General features: G+C 57.4%; 1 protein-coding gene across 3 annotated transcripts in view; it reads right to left on the bottom strand.

Moving 5' to 3' along the window:
* Nucleotides 1–22,361, bottom strand: part of ARRB1 (arrestin beta 1) — a 66,939-nt gene that overhangs the window by 26,854 nt on the left and 17,724 nt on the right. Inside the window, exon 2 of one of the 3 annotated variants that reach the window (XM_045817786.1) lies at nucleotides 1,495–1,573. The exons of 1 other annotated variant lie outside the window; for it this stretch is intronic. In XM_045817786.1, the coding sequence (XP_045673742.1) occupies nucleotides 1,495–1,532 (38 nt within the window). In that variant the 5' untranslated portion in view covers nucleotides 1,533–1,573. Of the gene's footprint in view, nucleotides 1–1,494; nucleotides 1,574–6,602; nucleotides 6,699–22,361 lie in introns of those variants that run through there. One more of the 3 variants, XM_045817785.1, reaches the window with a different exon arrangement.

Consider the following 22,361-nt stretch of genomic DNA (forward strand, 5'->3'; position numbering starts at 1 on the left):
CGTGCAGACACAAGTAGGGCAGCAGCTGCCAGGGCTGGTGGGCGGGAGCGTGAGGAGTGACTGCTCACAGATGGGCTTCCGTTTGGGGCGACGAACACGTGCTGGGATCAGATAGTGGTGAGGGTCGCATAGCCGTGTGAACAGACTCAAACTGTGACTATCGTGGTATTTTGCACTAAAACTGGACTATTACAGTACGTAAATTATATCTCAATAAAAAAAAATAAAACTAAAACCAAGCCCCCAAACAATGAACGAAAGGAGAGGACATGTGTCTAAATTCTAACAGGCGTTGAAAGAGACTCCCTCCCTCCACTCGCCCACCCACCCACTCACTGCTCTTACTTTTCCATTCTGTACAATAAGCACAAGTTACATTGTAAAGTTGCCAGAGCTTCCTAACAAAACATGTCTCAAGTCTTGGAGAAAGGAGAGTCTGGACAACATATTGAAAGTAAAGTAGAAAAATATGGATCCTATGACTCTAAACCCTGTGAAGTCAGAACCTCCCGTTCTGCAACTTTGCAGTCCAGACTGCACACCTCTGGGACTCCCCGGGCCCCGCCCCAGGCCTGCAGTGTCAGCTACTAGAACTCTTTGCGCTGTGTTTTCCACCCAGCTCTCTCCTTTTCCAGGCAGCCTTCCCTGACCTCCCCCCAGGCTGGGATAGGTGCCCCCCAACTACCTCCCCCAGTGTGTCCCCAGTCCCAGCATTTCCCACACTCTGTAACGGTCTGTCCACTCACCCTCTGCTTCCCTTACATCGCCTCAGCGAGAGTAGAGATTTTATTTGCGTCATTGCACGGTGCCTGGGGCCCAGGAGGTGCTCAATAAATAAATACAGGTTGAATGTTTTTGAATGAATGTTCTAAGAGAGAGTTAGTCAAAAGTGAGAATGGATGAAGTTTGAATAGATGGCTGTCGGTAACGATCCTTTTCTCCAGGTGAGTGAACTCCACGGCTCTCCCTCCGCCTACAGTTCTCTCCGGCCCTCGGGACCGATCAGTGGGCATCGGGTTTAGACAACGCTTCACAGGGGCTGGTCCCAGCCACCACCAGCTGACCTGGACTGTAACTGGCACACCCAGAACAGGCGTCTGCTCCACTCTGACCAACGGCTGGCTCTCCCACGCACGTTCGGCTCACGTTCACCGAGCCCCCTACTGGTGCCAGGCTCGGGCCGTGTAACAAACAGCTCGTGGTCCCTGCTGACAAGACCCGCAGGACAGCCGGTTAGGGACGCCCACCAGGCACGGTGTCCTCCGTGCATTAAGTTCTGCCCGAGAACGAAGGTGCTGTGCCATGCACGTCACGCATGTCACGATATTACGTTATCCCGCTAAATGTGCCCCTTCGCTCAGAGGAGAGACCTGAGACCGGTGATCCTGAATAACGTACCCCGAGTCAGGGAGCCAGCTCAGGAGAGCAGCCCCACGCGTGGGCCCCTGCGGGAGATCACTGAGACAAAACAGCTCTTAACATCAGAACACTCACCCCGGGGAGACTCTCTGGGAATGTGGGTTCGCCACCATGACTTGACAGATCACTGGTAATAATTCATTCCTTTGTGAGCCTTGGGAAATTCGCGTTGGAAGAAAATGTTGTATTTTTCAACAGTGAACGTGGAGAGACCTTTAAATACTACTCCAGTCTCCAGTTGGCATCAGAAAACTCTTCCAGGACAGAAACCAGGTGCCAGTCCCCACTCGAAGTGGGCAGCAAAAATCAACTCACTTGTTGCTCCCACAGCCTTATGAGGAGGCATGCGACCACCCCCGCTCCACAGCTGCGGAAACGGGCAGAGAGTCTGAGCAATTTGCCCAAGGTCACACAGTTCGTGAGGGGCAGGACTAGATGTCAGAGCCCAGGCCACCTGGCTGCAGAGGTCGCACCTTCAACCACTCACAGTGCTCCCTTTTGGGCGGGACCCCGTGGTTCTGTGTGGGGAGTCGAGAGAGGCTTCCAGGGAGGGCACGGAGGAGAGCGAGGTCTTGCAGACCAGTCACGGTAGAGCGCCAGCCTGCGGGAGGGCAGGGGAAGGCCCAGAGAGAGCAGCGGAGTCCCCCGAGGGCTTGGGCCAGAGTGGGCAGACTGCTGTGGCTGGAACATGTCCTGAGTGCTGGGGGGAGCATAGGGAGGAGGATGGGCCGGCGAGGCGTCCGCTGACTGCCGCTGGGCAGTCCTGGAGCCCCTCCGTGCGCGGGGCCCTGGGCTTGGCTCGAAGGCTTTGAAGGGCCAAGCTCAGGAACTTAGACCATGCACAAGGCCACGGGGAGTCACGGGCACTTTCAGAGAGGACGACTGATTGGCCAGGGCTGTATTTTAGAGACAGAGATGCTCCGGACCCCAAAACTTTCCCCCACCACTGCCTCTGACGGCATGCACGGCCTAGCTGGGCAGCGTGGGGAGCATGCGAGGAAGGGGCGTTAACTCTCAGGAGCAGCCGCCCTACATTCTGACCCACTTTCCTGGGTGTGAAAACAGCCATCAGGGGGCAGGAAGGCGCGAGGAGCAGGTGGCCATGGCAGCAGAGAGGTTTCTAGGGCCCTTATCACACTCTCCCTGGCAGCAGAGTTATTTGTGCACAGGCGTGTCTGCTCTGCCAGAAAGAACTGAACAGCCCTCCCTGAGTCAGAACACCGCCTGCCTGTTTACGCACCATTCGCGCACCTGCTCTTCAGGACTGCCCGGGAGGGGGAAGGAAGCAGGAAAACAGAACGTCACCCCCATTTCACAGCTCTGTGGAGCCTGAGGAGTCATGGGGCAGCCTGCTTCATTTCCCAGATGGAGAAATCAAAACCCGAGGGAGGGAAGAGTCCCGGGCCGGGGCCAGGAGACGCAGGCTCTCGCTGGCGAGCCGAGAGCCAGGAAGAGGAGAGCCCCAGGCTTCCCGTGCTCCGGTCCCATCCTGGCACAAATCCCCCGTGGCCCCTGGGGCCTCTGCAGGCTCGCAGGGAGCAGGGTGGTGTGTGGCAGGTCTGAGGGGCAGGGGTGGTGGATGGGGGCGGGTGCAGGGGTAGAGGTTCCTGGCCAAGTCAAGCTCCCGGCCTCTGGCTGCTAGGCAGACAGGGTTTCCTCCAGCTTCCTGCTGCATTCCCGGTTCATTTTTCTGGAGATGTTCAGGGGGTGCAGAGTGAGGAATGGGGAGCCACCAGGTGGGCATGACAAAGGGGAGAGTTTCTTAAAGGAACATAACCTGTTTTCCGGTACCCCAAGACACTGGAGACAGGAAAGTCCAAAGCTAATGAAGATTTCACCGACTGGGCCGGCAGCTGGATCCCGAAGAGCCCCCCAATGGCACCCGGTGCTCTCCAGCCTTCTCCAGCATGGAGAGGCGGGGGTGGGGGGGGGCGCGGGGAGCAGGCTACTGGCAGGCGAAGCAGCGTGGACGCTGAGGCAAGCAGACCCTGCCCGCGTGACCTAGGGTGGGTTTCGCATCCTCTCTGGGGCACACTTGCCCTGGTCTGGGAAATCGGGTGATGTCTACCCCACCAGTTGAAGGCATATATGAAAACTCAGAACAAAAAAAAAAAAGACGTGACACCTAGCAGACAACGGATAAAGGGAAGCCAACACCGGTGGTTCTGTCATTGTTACTACCACCCTGACTCCTGACCCCCACACCCCCAGCTCTCCGTCCTCCCTCCCCTCTGCCAGGCGTCCCTCAGGTGAACCACCCAGGCCTCAGGTGCTGGAGGAGGGATGATGACTCCCTTGCTGGAGACGGGGAAATTTTTTGAGTTGTCTGTCTCCCTGATAGTCTCAGATGAAAAACAATAGTTTTGGACTAAATGAAACTCCAATTGAGTCCCTCACATTCCAGGAATCACCAGGGACGGACCCTGCTCTTCTCTCTCTGCACCAGCCTTCCCTCTGGTTCTCCTGACTGCAGTCCTCTCCGTCCTTCCAATGTCACCCCAGTGTTGCCTCACCCAAGAAGCCTCCCTGGCCTGCTCTGGCTTAAAGCACCCTCGCCCTGACTCCTCTCATCTGCGGTGGGGGAGGCTTTGCTGGCTCCCCATCCCCCACCTCCTTCCCTTCTTTCCTCCCTCCAACCATCTTTCCCACTTCCCTCCTCTCTCTTCCTCCTTTGATTTGTCCAGCCTCTGGCTCTGGCACTGTTCTTGCCTGCGGGACCCCCGTGCCCTGCCCCCACGGCACCTGCACTCCGGAGCAGGGACACAGTCCCCGCAAACGAGCAAAGCCCCCCTCCAACGCAGAGGGGCGGGTGGAATGAGGCGACCTGCCGTGTGCCCAGCTCTGCTCTGGGGGCACTGGGGCCACCGACACGCCTGCGCAGCGGCCCCCTCCCGCCCTCACCCGGCACACCCTCGGCACCCGCTCGCCCACTCCTCGGTGGGTGGCCTGGGAGGTGAGACCTTGGCAAACTCTGGAGAGCGGGGCCCTCTCCTTAAGTCATCCATTTTCCTTGGAACATAGCGCTGAACAAATACTTGGAATAAAGTAATGAACAAGAGCCAAACTCTGAGCTCAGAACTTGGGAGGACAGGACCGGGGTGGAGCGGCGAACCAGAGGCGGGCAGCCTCGCCACGCCGGTGAGACATGGGGGGGGGGGCGGGGGGTGCGGGGGGCGGCACAGGTAGATGCGCATGACCCCAGCAGGAGCAGTGAGATGGCGCGTGGCCCCAGACACACACGCCCGGGACGCCCCCAGCGGGGAGACCTGATCCCGTATTCTTTGCTTTATTTGCCAATTTGAAAAAACAAACTTTTAGGAATATAGAGTTATATGCTACATTAGAATGAGACAAGAGTTCAGAAGCATTGTATTTTTCCCATTTTCACATTTCATAAAACATAGAACAGATCAGAAAGGTGGTGTGTTTCTGGCTCCACCTCGTCAGCCACTTGGGGGCTGTCAGGGCTGAGAGCCCTCTGTGGTCAGGGGCTGCCGAGGGACTGACAGCTGCGGCCTAAGGTGGCAGCTCCTTCCTAAGAAAAAACTTTGGAGGGGGAAATAGATGCCTTACATTTAGCCAGAGAGGAGCCTTCACTATGCTGGCGCTAGCTCACGAGAGCCAACTGCCCCCTTGTCAGGGATTCTGCAGGCTGGCTGTTAAACACAGTCCTTGCCAGTGGCCCTAGGCTGGGGGTGAATTTGCCCCCCGGGGACATTTGGCAATGCATGGAGTCTTGGGGCTGAGGTGAGAAGGGGCCACTGGCATCTCACAGAGAGAGATCAGGGACGCTGCCATCACAACACACAGGTTAGTGTCCTCTCGGGCCCAACAGGGAATCCCCAGTCCAGACGTGAGCAGTGCTGGTAGTGAGAAATCCTGGTCCAAACTTGTGATTGAATGGAGTATACTAAAAACAAAGGGAATACATACTCAAATCGTATCCCTTACTAATTATTTCACTAAATTTTACTATGTTGACCTTGGTCTGACATAATTTATATCTCCTAGTCTATTTGGTGGGAATGCTGTTTGATGGTGTCGTCCTGCACACTGCCTCCCACCTCCATGCTCAGCGACATCACACTGGTCGTGACAAGTCCACGGCGGGAGAATTTACACCACAGAAATGGGCAAATGCCACAACCTCCAGCCTCTCTTTTTTCTGGAAGGCCAACTGCTACCAGGACACCATTGGGCATAACCCAAAAGAGAAATTCACAAGCCTGGTGGATGCTTCTAGGGTGCCACACCACAGACCACACACAGACACCACAAACACATATGCCACACACACACCATACATACTTCACACCTCACACTGCATGCATGTCCACCATACATAGACACTTGCACATACCACATACATACCACACATATACATAGACACCACTTACACACCAAGTACACCCCACATACACACCTGCACAACACACTCCACATGCCTCTCACACCCAACCCCACATACCTACACCGAGCACACACCATGCAAATACACACGCGCTCCCACAGTAGCCCCCCTGCCCGCAGAGGACTGACTCAAGCAATGAGAACACAGAAGAATGCCAGTCTGGCTGGCCACATTCTTGGATGTCTGAGCACCCTGCACCTTCACTGCCTCCTCATCTGTGGCCCACCCTTCCCCATGTACCCCCACACCCAGCCTGCTGAGAGGAAGGTCTCTGCAACCCCCTGGGAGCAGCACCCAGTGACTCCATCTCAGCTCCCAGGCCACTCGCCCCCGGAGGCCTCGCTGGGTGGCCCCCAACCCACTCTGCACCCAGCTCTTCACAGGCTCCAGAGCTGAGCCCGGCTGGCTGTGGCCTCCAGGGCCGGCCTCCTCCCCTTCCCAGAGCTCCTGACAAGCAGCTCCCTGGGTGACTCCACCCACCCGGCCACTTTAGCTGCCACCAGATGCTGGTAGGTCCGCACCTCTGTCTCCAGCCAGACCCTCTCTGACTCCACACCCACTCGCCTTGGGACATCTGCACCAGGACGTCCCCTGCCTTTTCAGACAAGTCGCAGACTTCCTGTCTGCCCACATCTGCTCCTGCCCGCTGCTGGCAGCCCTGCCCGCCCGGCGTCAGCACACACAGCAATGCTCAGTGCCCATCTCCGCTCTGTCAACCCTAGAAAGAGAGGAGGAGAACCAACTCTCTTATGCGGCAGAGAGGAAGCCTTACCCCATTTTATGTATGACAGCCCTGTGTCTCGGCGAAGTTAAGGGACCAGCCCAGGAGCAGCAGGCAAGGCAGGGGGCTGGGTGGGATGGAGGGGGCCCTGGATGGGCCAGAGCCGGGGGCTGTGGCAGCAGCCAGGCCTGGGCAGGCCCCACAGGATCGGCTCTCCCCAGCCCCAAGTGAGGGGGTTAGTTGTAGAGGAAAGGAAAAGGCGTTCCTGATACGCGTCCTGTTTCCTCTCCTCCTCTGGGCTTCTCGGGCCTTGGAGGGCGGATGTCTCTGGGCTGGCAGCCCTCGGCCAGCGGGTGGACCAGCGGAGGGCGAGGGTCTCCGGGGCCCTCTCCTCCCCCACAGCCTGGCCTGCGTGGAGACAGGGGCCCCCTGGAGTGGGCGCTCAAGTCCTCCTTCCCAGCCTGGGAGAGCCGCCATCCTTTATCCCCAGTGGGCACTCTGCCCAGCTGGGCACCTCCTGCCCACCAGGCTGTCCCAGAAAGACTCCCCCACGGGGGACCTTCCACGTCACCCTTACTGCTACGGGGGCTCCTCTGCAGTCCCCGTCCTCCCGGCCCCACAGCAGCCAAACATGCTCGCTGCTCTGCCCTGCTTCCTCTTACCCATTACCTATGGGCCTGGGCTCCCCATGAATCAGGCGGGACAGGGAAGGGGGCAGGGAGGAGGGAGGCAAAGGCCAAAGCCATCCAATGGGGCTTGTTGAGCGAGAATTGACAAGGTGGGTCTCCCCCATCAGAGGGGGCCTTCCTGAATTAGGAGGTCAGAGTTCCCCGACTGGATAAGGACTCCCTGAGGGAGGTGGCCATGACCCCTCCATCGGGCAGGAGGCTTCTGCAGGACAAAGGTCACGCCTCCTTCCTCAGCCAAGGCGCTGCCAGAGGACTGCGGGCTAGGTCCTCTCCCCCAGGGAATCCCAGGGACCAGGAGCCACACCCCCGTCAGACTGGAGTCCCTCTCCCGGAGGATGAGGTCCTGCCTCCTCCACCAGACAAGGGACTCCCAGAGGGGCGGTCTCATCTGTCACTCCCACCATAGTTCCCAGAGCAGACTTCCGAGTCTGACCCTCGGAGAAGGGCTTCCCCTCGGGGCAGAACTTGGGGGAGACTTGCCCACATCATCCCTTGCAGCGGGTCCCCTGCCAACTTCCCATTCACACCCTCAGCTAAACTGAAGCCTCCTGGCCATCCTCACGACAGCCCTGCATCTGAGCAGTGGCCAGCACTGTCAGTCCTGGCCAGGGCCGTCAACTTCTCAAGAGACAGTGAGGTGAGCAGCTGGGAGATCCCCAGCCAGAGGACGCCTGGGCCGGGCTGTGTACTTAGCTCTAGCCCAGGTGTGTCCAAGCATGTGGTCTGAATAGGTCCCTGCTCTTGGCTCGGCCACTAGCTGGGCAAAACTCCTCAATGCCCCTCTCCCCAATCTCCCAACCCTGTTGACACCCACTTCTGGCTGCTGTGGTAGGAGACAGCGGGGAGGAGGAAACGCAAGGCCCTTCCCAGGTCCCTCCTTGAGGACCTCCTGGCCTTCCCCAGGGGGCAGTCCCTGAGCCTCGTCTAAGCTGTCTCCAGGATCATCTTCCCTACAGGCGCGCCAGCTCCAGGGAGCTGCTATTAGTTAGCATCGATCCGCAGAGTGCTTTGCCTACACGTTTTATGAGCTGGGAGCTGGCAGCTGGGAGCCAGGGTGGAGAAGAGTGAACCCAGGCCACCGGGCAGAGCAAGGGAGCAGCCGGGCTGCAGGACAAGGCCCAGACATGCCCAGCGCCCACACTTGGTAGACGTTAGCAGAACTTGCGTTTGCCGAAAAGCAACCTGACCATGTGTGGTAACTCACTCTGGGTATGTTTTCTGATTAAGAAATAATAATAATTGTTATTATTATTACTATAACTGATGTTTGTGAAATGTTTAATACACGCAGGACACTATTCTAAACATTATATTAACTCATTTAATCCTCACAAGAACCCTGTGAGGGACTCTTATTATCCCTACTTTACATATGAGAAAACAGACACAGAGAGGCTAAGTAACTTGTCCAAAGTCACAGAGCAAAAAAATAAGAAATGCACCATCTGCTTGATTAATGAAAAGGATTAGATATTTTTGAAAGATACACTGTATCCTCAGCGCCTTCCAAACTAAACACTTTCGTTATCAGACAGGCTGCGGGGTGCACGAGGTTCCCGGAACCAGCAGTGTTGCCACGCAAAGCATGTGCTCATCAGTCACCTCAAAATCACTGTGGACCTTTTTTTGAGAATTTTAACTGAGTACTCTTACTAAAATTTAGAAAACAAACAAAAAAAAACAATTATTTTAAGACAAATCACTTATTTGTCATGGGTTAGCTGCTTTATGTCATGTTGAAAATGGGGGGACAAGCCCTGACCAACGTGGCTCAGTGGGTAGATCCTGGGTTGGATTCCCAGTCAGAGCATATGCCTGGGTTGTGGGTTCAATCCCTGGTCAGGGTGCGAGCAAGAGGCAACCGATCAATGTTTCTCTCTTACATCAATATCCCTCTCTCTCTCTTTCTCCCTCCTTTCCCCTCTCTCTAAAAATAAAATCAAATCTTTAAAAATGAAACATGGGGATAACACAAGGGGAAAAGGCATTATTCCCTTTATTGTGCCTTTAGGCGGAGGATGCCCATCTCTGCCCCTCCTTGGAGTCTGCCCCCCAGGGTGGGAGCGGCTCCAGGGCTGGGGCCGTGTGTGGCACAGAGAAGGTCTATCATAAAGGAGTTCAGGGTTGGGGGTTGGGCAGGCCTGTCGCTTCCTCAGCCTGCAGTTCGGCTGCCTAGAGTGTTAAATGAGGCTCTGCAAGTGGTGGAAACACAAGCCACCATCACAGTACGCAGGCCGGCTGGGTGGCCTCAGGCAGGTCCCTGTCCATTTGGCCTTAGCTGGCTCACTGGCTCTCAGTGGGGGCGACGTCACCACCCAGGGGCCTGGGCAGCTGAGTGGAGACAATGGGTATGAGGCGTCCCTGGGGAACAGAGTGCTGGGCAGGGACAAAGGCCTGCTCTCAGGACGAGGTGAGGTACCAAGCATTGTTAAGAAGTGCGTCTCCATTCCTTCCAAGAACACACAGGCCTGCACACCAGGCGGGCACAGCGGAGCCAGCCAAGCGCAGCTGTCCCCGAAGCAGCAAGCAGGGAGAGGCGCTCTGGACCACCTCTGAGCCTCTCGCAAACCACGCCTGGGCTGGGTGATAGGCACCCCATGCTCACCCGAACCCCCACCTGCCCTGAACACTGGCTCCCCTCTTTTTCCTGGGATGTTGTGGGAGACCTGCCAGGAGGAACGCGCTTGCGTCTCCCCTCCACCAGCAGCCTGTCGGTGGTGACAGCGTTGGAACCAGCCCCGGCCCAGACGTGCACGTTCTCCTGAGCCCCAGGGAGGCCACACAGATGGTGACAGACATGAGGAAGACCAATGAGAAACAGGGTCTGGATCTGGCACTTAACGGCTCTTCTTGCCTCACCTATGATGGGGTAACACAACCCACCTCCAGGGTGTGGAGGGGGATGAACAGGTTGAGGTCTGCCTATGCCTGGCACATAGTCCAAGTTCGATCCATGGCAGGACCGGGCACTGAGAGGCGCCAGCACTGCCAGAGCGAACAAGGCCATCCTGGGCCCCGCCTGTGTGTGGGTTAGAGTCCAGTGGGGAGAAGACTTAAGCAATCACACGCGAGAACACACAGCCAGGGGGCGGAGAAGCCTTTGCCCACCACGCCCCACACCCCAATGTCTATTTGTTCGGCAGTCTCTCTGAGTTTAGTGAGCCGTGGGCCTCCGGGGGTGCTTGGGCGTGATGGGTGGGACTGTGAATACCGTCCTCGAGGTCTGGGCAGCCCCTCCCTCAACACTCTCCCAGTCTCCGGCTCAGGTTTCACCCTCATCAGGAAGCCTCTTGACCAGCACGCCCCACCTCGACATCTTGCCTATCTTTCAGCAGGAGGTCCCAGGCATGGGCAACAGCCTTCACAGCGCAGAGAGGGAAGGGCGCTGTGCCTGGATGGCTTGGCCGCAAGCTCTGAGCTGGGTCTCGGGGACTTTGACTGAGTCAGTCACGGGGGTCTGCTCAATCCTGAGGGCTAAACCGCCATGCACGGGGAACCTTGCCCAGGCCAGACCCAGGGAGGCCAGCTCGCCCATGCCTCCGCCGTTCTGCCCACATCCTGCCACAGCTACAGTGACCTTGAGAAGCAGAGCGGACCGCAGTGAACGCACTGCCCACATGCGATGGGTGTGACAGATGCGCACAGCGGCTGTCCGGAGAAAGGCACCACGAGAAGGGCGATAAAGAAGGTGACGGTAAGTCCAGGAGGGGAGGCTCAGTTCTTCCCGGGCAGGCCAGGGCGGGCCGAGGAGGGAGTTACAGAGAACAGGGGGCGCCTGAGCTGGGACTTGAGGAATGGTTAAGCATTGGCCAGGTTGTCAAGGTGCGGAAGGGAGAGAACATTAAGTGACAAGTGACATGCATATGCACGGAATTACACATCCTTCTATAGCAGAGTGTACCTTTCAAAATCACCCCCTCATTAGAGTCCTTCACATCCCATGATGGTGTTACTGCCTGCCTCTGCCTCCATCACACACACGGGCAAGTAAGAAAAAGGAGACAGGTGATGAGCCCCAGGGTGAACGGGGACTGGCCACTGAGCGGAAGGAAAGTGAGGGGACAGACCCTGGCCGAGCTGGCCCTCTTCTCCCCGAGGGCGGTGGGTATTTCTGCCAGGCAGAAACCCTTCACTTCCAGCCCCTGCTGGTCTGTGACATGCTCCTCCTGTCCCCAACACACAAACACACTCCTCTGGGTCCCAGGGCCTCTCAGGAGGGGCGGCCAGCAGAAGGACAGAGCGGCGTGGCTGGGGCCAGACCACAGGGCAGAGAGAGGCCTGCCCACTCTCTAAGGCCCAGCTGGGAGGCCCTGCCCGGCCCTCTCCCACTCACGCTGAGCACTGATAGCCTCCACCTCTCCCCCTGCAACTCTCCTCTCCTGGCCTCTCCTCTTCCCTGTACTCACAGAGGCTGCTGCCAGCCTCTCTCTCCTCCCTCCACCCTTTGACCCTCCCCAGGGATCGGTGAGCTCAGCCTTTCCCATCAGCCATCCCCGGGAATGATGGGAAATGCTCAGCAGGCCAGGACCTGAGAGGAGGCCTGCCCCAGCGGCGAGAGGGGAGGAGAGCAGGGCTTTTCAAGGGCTGCTGGGGGTGTCCTAGGGGCAGGGCTCACTTCTGCTGCTTTCCTTGAGTCCCAGGTTGGGCCAAGGGCGCAGGCGGCCTGTCCGTGCTACACACTCCACATAGGGTGAGACCCCACTGGCGAAGAAGGGCAGCCTCGTTTCATGAACGGGGAGACAGGCCCGGAGAAAGGAGGAAGGGACAGGGCACTGAGAGACTGCGTGCCGGCCCCCAGGCCCCTTCCACACGTCTGGTCTCATTTAGTCCTCACAACTACCCAGCAAGGCTGAATAACGGCCCCCAAGATGACCACGCCCTAATCCCCGGGAACTGTGAATGTTGCCTTACTCGGTAGAAGGGACTTTGCAGATGTGATTTAGCTGAAGATCTGAAAATGGGGAGACTACCCTGCATTGCCTGGGTGGGCCCCGGGTGAGGTCACACAGGTCCTTGTAAGAGGGAGGCAGGAGGGTCACAGAGAGAAAAGACCAGGTGACAGTGGCAGGAGCACCAAGGGACTGGAAGAGGCTACACTGCTGCTTCATGATGGAGGGCAGAGCCAGGGGCCAAGGGATGCAGGCACCTTCTAGAAGCTACAAAAGGCAAAGGAATCGGTCTCCCCAAGAGTCTCAGGAAGGAACACAGTCTCTGGAACGGTAAAAGAATAAATTTGTGCTGTTTCAGACCACTAACTGTGTGGTAACTTGCTACAGGAGACTAACCTGGTGGGTAGTCCCACTCTCATTTTGCAGACGAGGAAACTGAGGCTCAGGAAGGTATGTCAGCTCCTGGGGACCTGCATGCTCCACTGCACACCACACTGACTGACTGGGAATCTCCGAGGCTCTGAAGACCAGAGCTCCTAGGCCAGGGCTTCAGGGCTGAGGAGAGTCTGAGGAGAAGGCAGGGGTCGGCCGACGCAGGGCAGGGCAGAGGTCGAGACAGCCAGGGATCTGGGGAAAGTAAAGCTTTGCCTGCAGGGCCAGGCCCTTCTGGAGCCAGTGACTGGGCGCTGCGCTGCCCTGAACGGAGAAGGAGGCAGGCGTGATGAAAGGGCCCTGCTTACACAGCTGGGCTGGGCCAGCCAGTGTGTGCAGGATTAACAGGGGTTAGATGAAATCCTTTCGTGATCTTTCTCTGATCCTGACACAATCCCTGGAAAGAAGCTCCTTAGCCTTCTTCCTGCACCACTACTGGTGAGGAAAATGAGGTTTTGGGGTGAGTGACGGCCCCGAGGTCTCACAGCCAAGGAGGAGTGGGATCTAGGGGGTCACGACCTCCTGAACAACAAGCACCACGACGGCGTCCGACGCTGTGAACGCTGTGTGCCTGATCCCATCCGAGCTCGCGCCGGCGAGTTCGGTCGTTCTGGATGCACACCTGACAAGTCCCTCCTCGGCCTGAAATTTCTTGACTGTTCCCCACACACCCTTGGCAGTCTGGCCCCTCCTCTCCCATGGTCCCCTGCCCCTCCCTCCACACTCTCCAGCCACACTGACCTTGGTCAGCTCCCCAGAGCTGCCAAACCCTTTCTAACTTTGGAATCTCCCACAGGGCTCCAGCCCCCACCAATCCCGGGCCACACGCACTTGTGGTAGAGAAACCATGGTTCTGGCCATGCCTGCTCCTCCTTGTGGGTAAGGGAGAGGGAACAGGGCCCGGGGTCAGCCCCAGATGGCAGCACGCCTGGGAGGCTGGAGCAGGCGGAGAGGGCCCAAGCAAGCTGGTCATTTGCTCCACAGTAACGGTGACAGCAGCCAGGATGCAGGACAGGGTATGTGGTGTCCCAAGCCAGGAGAGAGGCCCTCCCAGAAACGCAGACTCCAGGACACCGGAGCTGAGGGGGCCTCAGAGAACATCAGGTCCCACCCCCACTCCTACCGCAGGGCACACATGGAAACTCTGAGGCCCAGGGAAACACAGGACTTGCCCCCACCCCACAGGGTGTCACTGTGGAAGTCAGTTCCGGTAGTGGTTAAGACTTTGGGGTCTGCCCCTCATTGGCTGGGAGACCTTGGGCAAAGAGTCAATCACTCTGATTCACCTCTGCAATGAGAGTGATGAGAGCACCTTTCTCGATGAATGCACGGGAAGCACCTGCTGCAGTGAAGCCTGCGACGAATTCAAGCTGCTGCCACCAGTGAGAGAGCTGGGCCTGGACTGAGGACTCACCCCTGTCTGTTCTGTAGCTGGCGGGTTTCAAGGAACCCCCAGGCCAGACCCCCAAGGGAAAAGTGGGCACCTGGCTCTCTCTAAAGCCACAGCTTCTGGGCCCTCGAAGCTGGTTAGCTCTTAATCTCACTTGATCATCTCTATGAAAGGGATTATCCGCCTCATTTTCCTTACAGTTAAAGAAAGGACCCCCACCACCACCACCGGGGAAGCAAGCCTGGGAGGGGCTCCTGGACCAAACCTGGGCTCCCCACTCTCACGTCCATGGTGGGTAAGAGGAATCGACCATGGACTGAGCACCTCCTGTGGGTGGCGCTGTGCTGGGACTTCTATGCGATCACCTCCTTCAACCTCACCACAGCCCACGGAGAGGGGGTTATGGGGCCCATTTTGCCAGAGAGGAAGCTGAGGTTTCCGGAGGATTAATAACCTGCCTGCCTGTGGCACCAGCTGGCAAAGCCACACTCCTGCCCTGTTCCAGGTGGCCTCTGGGCAAGGGCCCATTCCAGGGCTGGAGTGCCATGGTCTAGGGCCTGTCTGGAGGGAAGGCACCTGGACCAGGCCCCGAGGGCCCGAGGCTGCCACCGGACCGCCCTCAGCCCTGCGCCCCGGCTCCTCCCTCTAGGACTTCTCATCTCACTGCAGCCTGCCACGGAGACCTGTCATTAACAACTAGGAAAATAACACATCGTAACACTGCTCCTCCTTCTGGACAATGCTGTTCGCCCTGACACGGAGTTCACATCCACCCTGTCTCACTTCGTCTCAGAGTTTTACTCATTAGGCACTCTCTCAGAAAGCCTTCAGTGACCCACAGCTAGGTCGGAGTCCCCCATTAGGCACTCCGGGAGTACTTCTCACAGCGCGAGTCTCTGGCCGGCTGTCTCCCTGCTCCAGGCCATCAGCCCCATTAAGCCACGGTGTCCCGGCGGGTGCACCCAGGGCTGGCACACAGCCTCGGGAAGCCACTCTCCACTTGCCTGAGCCAGGCCCCAGGCCAGCGGCCGAACACAGGCATCACGTTTAACCCTCACCGTTACTCCAGAATGTGGGGACCGTCACCCCCGTTCAGATGAGGGCAGTGAGACTCAGAGAGAGAAGGACACTTCGCTGAGGACACCCAGCTGACCTGCACCCAGGACCAGTGACATAATTTGTGGGCTCAGTGTAAAATGAAAACAGGCCCCTTGCACAGATTCCAAGATGGAGACAGAAGAGCATTAAACCACTTATGAGGCCCTTCTGAGCTCGGAGCTGTGTGTGAGTGCACCGGTCACAAGCCCAGAAAGCTGGCCCCTGGGCATCCACGTCTTCCGACTCCAGGCCCCGAGCCAGGCTCCTCCCACTGGGATGCCCTTGGGTGCCTGCCCCTAAGGCAGTGGTTCTCACATTTGAGCCTGGGTCAGAATCACCTCGGGGGCTTGTTAAAGCCCAGCCTTGCCGGCCCACCCCCAGAGTTCCCGTTCAGTAGGTATGAGAGGGGCCTGAAAACCTGCATTTCTAACTGTTGCATTTCTAAAAGTGATGCTGATGCCGGGACCCTGAGACTCTGCCCCAGCAAAACACACAGAACAGGGGCATTCCCAACGCAGGGCCTTGTGGGAAGGTTTAGCAGGAAGCTGTCAGGGCTGAGGATGCCCAGGGGCCTTAAATTAAACTCAGCCCCAGGCCAAAGGGCCAGCCCTGCTGAGGAAAGGAGTGTGGGGGAGGAAGGGGAGAAAGAGGGAAGGACAATGGAAAACTTTACACAAGTTACCTTGTTTAATTTCCGTAAAAATCTTAAGAAGTACCTTCTATTGTCTTTATTGTAGAGGAAACCGCAGTATAAAGAAGTGAATAATTTGCCCAGGATCACAGCCAGGAAATTATGGAGACCACAGCTGAACCCGGTTCTATTTCACACGTTATCACAAAGCCGGCTTTAACCAGCTGGCCCTGATGGGTTCTAGTCCCACGACCTGCTCTGCACAGGGCAGCAGACCCAGTCATCCCCTGATGCATCCACACAGTCCCAAGCCCTGACAAGCCCCCGGGGCCTCCCCTCCAGTGCCTGCCTACCCTGCAAGCCCAGGCCTGCCACGCACAGACCTGAGACCCAGCAAGGGGGCTAACTGCTGATCTCAGTCCAGCAGGCCAGGGCACCCCCACCCCCCATCAGAGGTTCCTTCCTGTACATCCCAGCCCTTCTCTCCAGCCTCCTCTCTACCCACCTCCCCAGCACACCCTAAGCCCTAGATCACATGCCTTGTTTCAGAGTCTGCACTGGCCGTTCCTTCTCCCTGAAACAACCTTCCCACCCTGCCTTTCTGTCCAACTCTTACCCCCATTCCAAAGCCCTGGGTCAGCTCTGCCTCTTCTGGGAAGGGCTCCCTCCACACCTTGCCCGTCCGCAGTCCTCACTGCTCCTGTATGCCACTTGCTGCTTCCCAGGCCGCTCCACCAGCCCTGCTCCCTGCACAGGGCACAGAGCTGATACGAGGCCCCGACTGAACTCTGTCAGGCCAGGGCGGGGGTTTGCTTCACCCTGTGAACTTCTGCCAGGACAGGCAGGTAGAAGCGGTCATGAGAGTCCTCAGTGGGTGACGGGATGTCAGCTGGGGGTGTGAAAAAGTGGGGGCAGGAGACCGAGGGGAAAGTAATTCAAATTCTGCGTTCCAAGTCACTGCCGAGTTGTAGGGAGCAGCTCCCCAAATCCCCAAGCCAGAAGGGAAGATCTTTGGCAGAGCAGCACGAAACTACCACCAAATGAACACACGGTGTGCTATGTGCCTCTGCGCCACAGGGCTGCACTGGCTGTTGGCTCTCCCAGGAAACCGAGGCCCAGAGGAGGAATGGAAGGAGCCCAAAGTCCCACACAGAGCAGGAGGCAGCCGTGGAGTGGGCCTGAAGCCTCCTCTCCCGGGAGACGTGGGTTTTAAACAGTGGAGAGAGGAGGGGCAGTGCGCCCCACCCTGAGGGACCTGCCCTGCAGACCCCACCTTGGGGCAGAAGGCATTAAGGGGCGCACTCTGGAAAGCCACAGCCCACAGAAGCCCCATGTGGGAGAGGACGGCTGCTGCCTGCCCGAGGAGGGGAGAGGCTGGAGGAGAGCCAGGCTGACAGAGGAAACATCCTGAGAAGCAGGCGGGAGGAAGGGAGGAGGAATGAGAAAGGAGGAAAGAGCCAGACACGCAAACACCTCCGCCTCTTCTTTCCAACCAAAACAGAATCCCCAGCAGACTGAACCTGTGAGGAGGAGACAGGGATAGAAGCTGAGGCCTCCAGGGGGCAGGTGGTTGGGAAGGCGCTGGGGGTTACAGCCTCTGGAAGCTTAGGGGCTGGGGAGGCCTGTGGCGGGGTGGGGGAAGTGGCAGTGGTGGGGACGCCCCCTCAGTCACCAGGGCCTGCCCAGCTCTGTACCCAGAGAGACAAAGTCTCAGGAGGATGGGGACGAGGGCTCCACCTGGTCACCCCTACCGCTCCTTCAAGACCCACTGAGATATCAACTCTTTCCAAAGCCCCCAGACCCAACCTCTGGGCTGGGCTGAGCTCCACACAGGAGTTAGCGCAAACTCAGAGAATATTGTGGAGCAAAACTGATCTGATGGGGGAGTCCAGGCCTAGCCCTTAGGAAGCTTCCAGTCCAGTGGAAACCCCAAGGATTGCAGAGGAGCGAGTGTGGGCACGGAAGCTGCTCTGGACTTCCAGACACCTGGGAACTGACCATCACTTCGGGCCAGTCCCTGAAGCCTGAACAGAGGCCTGTTCTCCGGTAGAGCATGCGCCGGGGCCAGGGGTCAGGAGGAGCTGTGGGACCGAGGAAGAGGGAGGCATCATCTTTGCCCCCCCTCCCCCTACACACACACACACACACGCGCGCGCGCGCACACACACACTCTCTCTCTCAGTGCTGGGAGCTGTGGGGGCTTCCAGGGACCTGGTTCTGGTCCTGGCTCTGAGTCTTGAACAAACCCCTGGACTTCTGCGGCTCTCTCCTTTCCCTCACCTGTATCACAGGGCATTCCTGCCCCCCTTCCTCTCAGAGGAGGCATGAGGTGACGGACAGGCCTCCAGGTAGGGAAGAACTGAGGCCTGCGTGTGGGAGAAAATCCCACCCCATCCCTGCTCCGGCTGGCACCCTCCTTCCTCAGGCTCCCGTAGGGTACAGCCAGCCTGGGAGTCAGGCTGCAGTCAGCAGAGCAGGCAGCCAGGCCCAGCACCCAAGGAGCAGGGTGGCCCCAAAGCAAATCCACTTCCTGTCCAGGGGCCTTCCCCCCTTCCTTTCTCCCTCCCCACACGTAAGTCCTCACCACCGTTTGAGAGGCTTTATTCAGTGACTCGTGTCTGGGCTTTCCCTCCCAACCCTCATCTGACTGGCTCCGAGCCGCTAGAATTTGGGGACCCTTCCTTCGCTCTTCTCCCAGGAAACCAGCCTGCCGCAGATGGAACCTCTAGCAGGCATGCGACCGCCCTCCCTCAGGCTGTCTCTGCCTCTGTGAGGAAGGGCTGTTCTGAGGATTAAATGAGCAAAGTGCCTGCACCTAGTAATACATATTAGCTCTATTATTATCAATAATATTCGACCAATATTTACTGAGCACCTGTTGTGTGTCAGACACTATTGGCCACCAGAAGTTTCCCTTCTGGCCAGGACGACGACAGGGCGCTGCAGGACCCTGGGGTGCCACGGCACTGCTCACAGTGCCACTGGTGTGCCCTGCAAGTGTGCGATGCCACAGCCCCGCAAGACGGGCGGGAAGCAGACAGCCAGTACACGGTGATCTGATTAGTGCCGTCAGGGCAGGGCTCTGAGAGGCCAGGCTGGGCAAGCTGACCAGTCGAGAGAAGGCTTCCCGAAGAAGTGACAACTGCACCGGGAGCTAAAGAATGAGCAGTACGAATTCTGAAAGGGAAAAGGTTGGCCGGTGCACTGCGGCGAAGCAGGACACAACCCGCAGTGGGGAGGCTCCGCGGGATGGAGCAGGACTCACGGGAGGCGCTGAGGGTGTCGCGCAGGTGAAGCCGGCAGAGCCGGGGCACCAGGCAGCCTCGGTCGGGAGTCGGGAGTCGAGATTTTACTGTCATTGCGTTCAGGTGTTGATGGGGTGTCAGCAGAGAAGAGACGTGAGGAAGTTGCACTTTCACACGCTCACTTTGGCTGCTGGGTGGGGAATGGAAGGGCCGAGAGGCTAGAGTGGGCACGGGGAGGCCAGCGAAGGAGCACCGTTGGTAACAAGACTGCCCTGGGTTCAAACGCCCAACCTGCCATGTATTAGCTGCAACAGAGATCCTGACAGCACTGGCCTCCTCATGAGGATTCAACGAGCAACTTTATGTACGTAAAGAACTTGGAACAACCCCTGGCCCACAGACGGTGCTGAGGGTTCAGCTGACATCATTCATGCCAGTGACAAATGAAGGGGGCCTAGCTTAGCGAGGTAGCGGGGAGACAGAGGGAGAGAAAGGGAGAGACATGGCCAGATCCCAGGGACCGGGTCACCAGGTCCCACTGTGAGCACACAGCTGCTGCAGCCCCCGAGCCAGCTGCAACCACGGGAGCCCCTGAGCCAGACTGCCCGGCCGAGCTCTTCCCACATTCCTGACTCACAGAAAACCAGGGATAAAAGATGAATGTTGTTGTTTTGAGCTACTATATTGGGTGGTAGATTATGCAGCAGAAGACAAATGAAACAACTCATATTGAGAGTACCTGGAGGGAACCTCCTCTCCCCTGCAAGCAAGAAGCTCACCTTAGGAGCAAGAAAGGTGTGCAGGGGTGAAGGAGGAGGGCGGCGGCCAAGCCCTGCCCTCAGGAAGTGATCGGATAGCTTCAAAACTAATCAATTCAGTATTATTTACAAGAGCAATAAACGGGAAATAATGTAAATGTCAAATAAGGGGATGGTTCAGTAAACTGTGGAGCCTTCACATGAGGAACTCTTGTGTGTCATTCACAAATACGGAGACTGGGATAAGTTAGTGGCATGGGAAATGCTGAAGGAAAAGAAGCCATCATCAAATGTCACACATGGCTTAAGCACAGCTGTGTAGGAATACACTGGTGGGGGCTAGCTACCCCCAAAGGGAGGCAGAAGCCCAGTCCCCGAAGGCCGGAGCTCAAGCAAATGCCCCAGTTCCCATCCTAACCCCTACCCTGGCTGGCCAGTTCCAAAAGACTGCCCACTTGTTATCAATTAAATCTCAGCAGACGTGACACCTCAGGCCCATCCCAAACACAGACTAGTGAACTTTGTGGCTCAGAGGTCCGGAAGTCAGAAGACGCTGAGGAGAACCCCCAAACTCGGCCAGCCAGACCTCTCCAGTGACACATAAAGGAACTAAGGCCGAGGGACTTGCCAAGGTCCTGAGTCCAAGGCACCAGCCCCCAAGCCCGGGCATCTTCCAATGCCATGAAGGAGGCCTGCCTGGTCCTGGGGGAGGCCTGCCTGGTCCTGGGCGAGGCGGCACCTGTTTGAGCAGCTCTGGAGAAGCAGGGGGTGATGGACCGTTTCCACGAACAGCTGAAGCGGCAGGCGCAGCGAGGGGAGGCGGTTGCTGCGGGTGTCACTCCTGCACCAGGACCTGAGGGAGCTTCTGAGAGCCGGCCCTGAGTCACACTCGCAGCTGTGTCCCCAGCTTGCAGCCCAGGGCCTGCCTCAGCAGGGGTGCTCGGTGAGCAGAGAGATAAATAAAAATGTGAATGGGAGTTAATAATAGTAGCCAACACTTACGCAGTACTTGCTTTGTGCCAAGCACTATTCCAAGCTCTTCACGGATATTAACTCATTTAATCTCCAGAAAAACTTTCAGATTTCCATAATATAAGATTCCCATAACAAACACTTTATTTTTCCCACACTGTAGATGTGGAAACTGACGCACAAAGGGGTTAAGTAACCTGTTCAAGGCCACGCAGCTCTGAACCCTGGCAGTCTTGGTCTGAAGCCCTGGGTGTTCACCAGTCTGGCAGACTGCCACCCACTCAGCCTTGACCCTGCCACAGCTGCTCCTTCCCACACCATCCTGTCCCCGGGAGCCTCATGCCAACACCCATGTCTCATCTCCAATACCCCTATCTAACAGGCGCTGCCTTTTTTTTAGCAATTTAAAAAAATAATTTATTGGGGTAAAACCCACATGCCATAAAATTTACCATTTTGAAATGAATAATTAGTGGCATTTAGTATATTCACAATAGTGTGCAAAACTACCACTTCTGCCTAGTGTAAAACATTCCCACCATGCACAGTGAAATCCCTCACCCAGGAGTAGCTTCTCCCCACCCTCCACTCCCCCAGCCCCTGGCAACCACCTCCGTCAGTTTTCTATGTCGACGGACACTTCTATCCTGGACGTTTCATATAAACGGAATCAGACAGTACAGGGGCTCTGCGACTGGCTGCTTTCACTCAGCACACTGTTTCCAGGGTCACTTGTATTGTGGCCGGGGGTCAGCATTGCATCCCTTTTGATGACTGAGTATTATTTCGTGGCACAGATTCAACACAATTCACACTTGGTTTATCCAGCCCACCACCAATGGACACTGGGCCACCTGTTTCCCCTTTTCGGCAACTGTGAACAGCCAGGGCTGCCTTCGACCACACCCTGGCCCTCTGAGTGAGGACTGCTGTGCTGTCTTGTTTCCCGAAAGGCAACACTGGGACTCATTCCTGGTGAGATGGTGACTTCACTGAAGCCACTGCCTCCGGGACTAATGAGTCCTTCCCCATGTCCTTGTCTCCCACCAGCCAGCCACTCACCCCCTGAGTCATGCTTTTCCTGGGCATCAGTCACCGTTCCATGCTGGGCTCTAGGCCAGGTGCTGGTGACACAAGTGAGTGGCTCAGGCTGAGGCACAATCTCCACCACGGCCTGAAGCCACAGGGCGGGGCTCCCGCTCAGCCGAAGGGTTCCAGGATCCGGGCACAGCGTGTCCAGAGTGAGTACAGAATCAGGAGTGCCCTGCTCCTCTTCCTCTTGGGGTCTCGGCTTCCCTCCCCGCGGAGAGGGAAGACGGGCCCGGCAGGAGGCTCCAGAGATCCACACGACAAGACCGACAAGACAAGACCGTCCAGGGCAGCAGGAACTGCTAGACTGGGAGGGCCTTCCCGAGACACAGAACACACAGCCCTGGCGTGGGGAGGGCCCGTGGGATCAGGCCAGCCGGTGAGGGTGTCCCCTGCCAATCAGGCATCTCCCTCTCAGACATAGATGCATTAGAAAAAGCCTTTTGCCAGGAGTCCCCACTGAGCCTTCCTGCTGGGTAACCTGGAGCCAAACCTTTTCTGAGCCTTCTCTGCCCAAAGATGGGGGCTTAAGGATCAAGAATTCCAGATTCTAGGTTGGGAGAAGTGGGTTGGCTTAGAGGGCCCTTCCTCTGGAAGACCACTCCCCAAGCCGTCTC

The sequence above is a fragment of the Phyllostomus hastatus genome, unplaced genomic scaffold (genome assembly GCF_019186645.2).
Source record: "Phyllostomus hastatus isolate PE091 unplaced genomic scaffold, TTU_PhHast_1.1 phas_scaffold_317, whole genome shotgun sequence".
Lineage (NCBI taxonomy): Eukaryota > Metazoa > Chordata > Mammalia > Chiroptera > Phyllostomidae > Phyllostomus > Phyllostomus hastatus.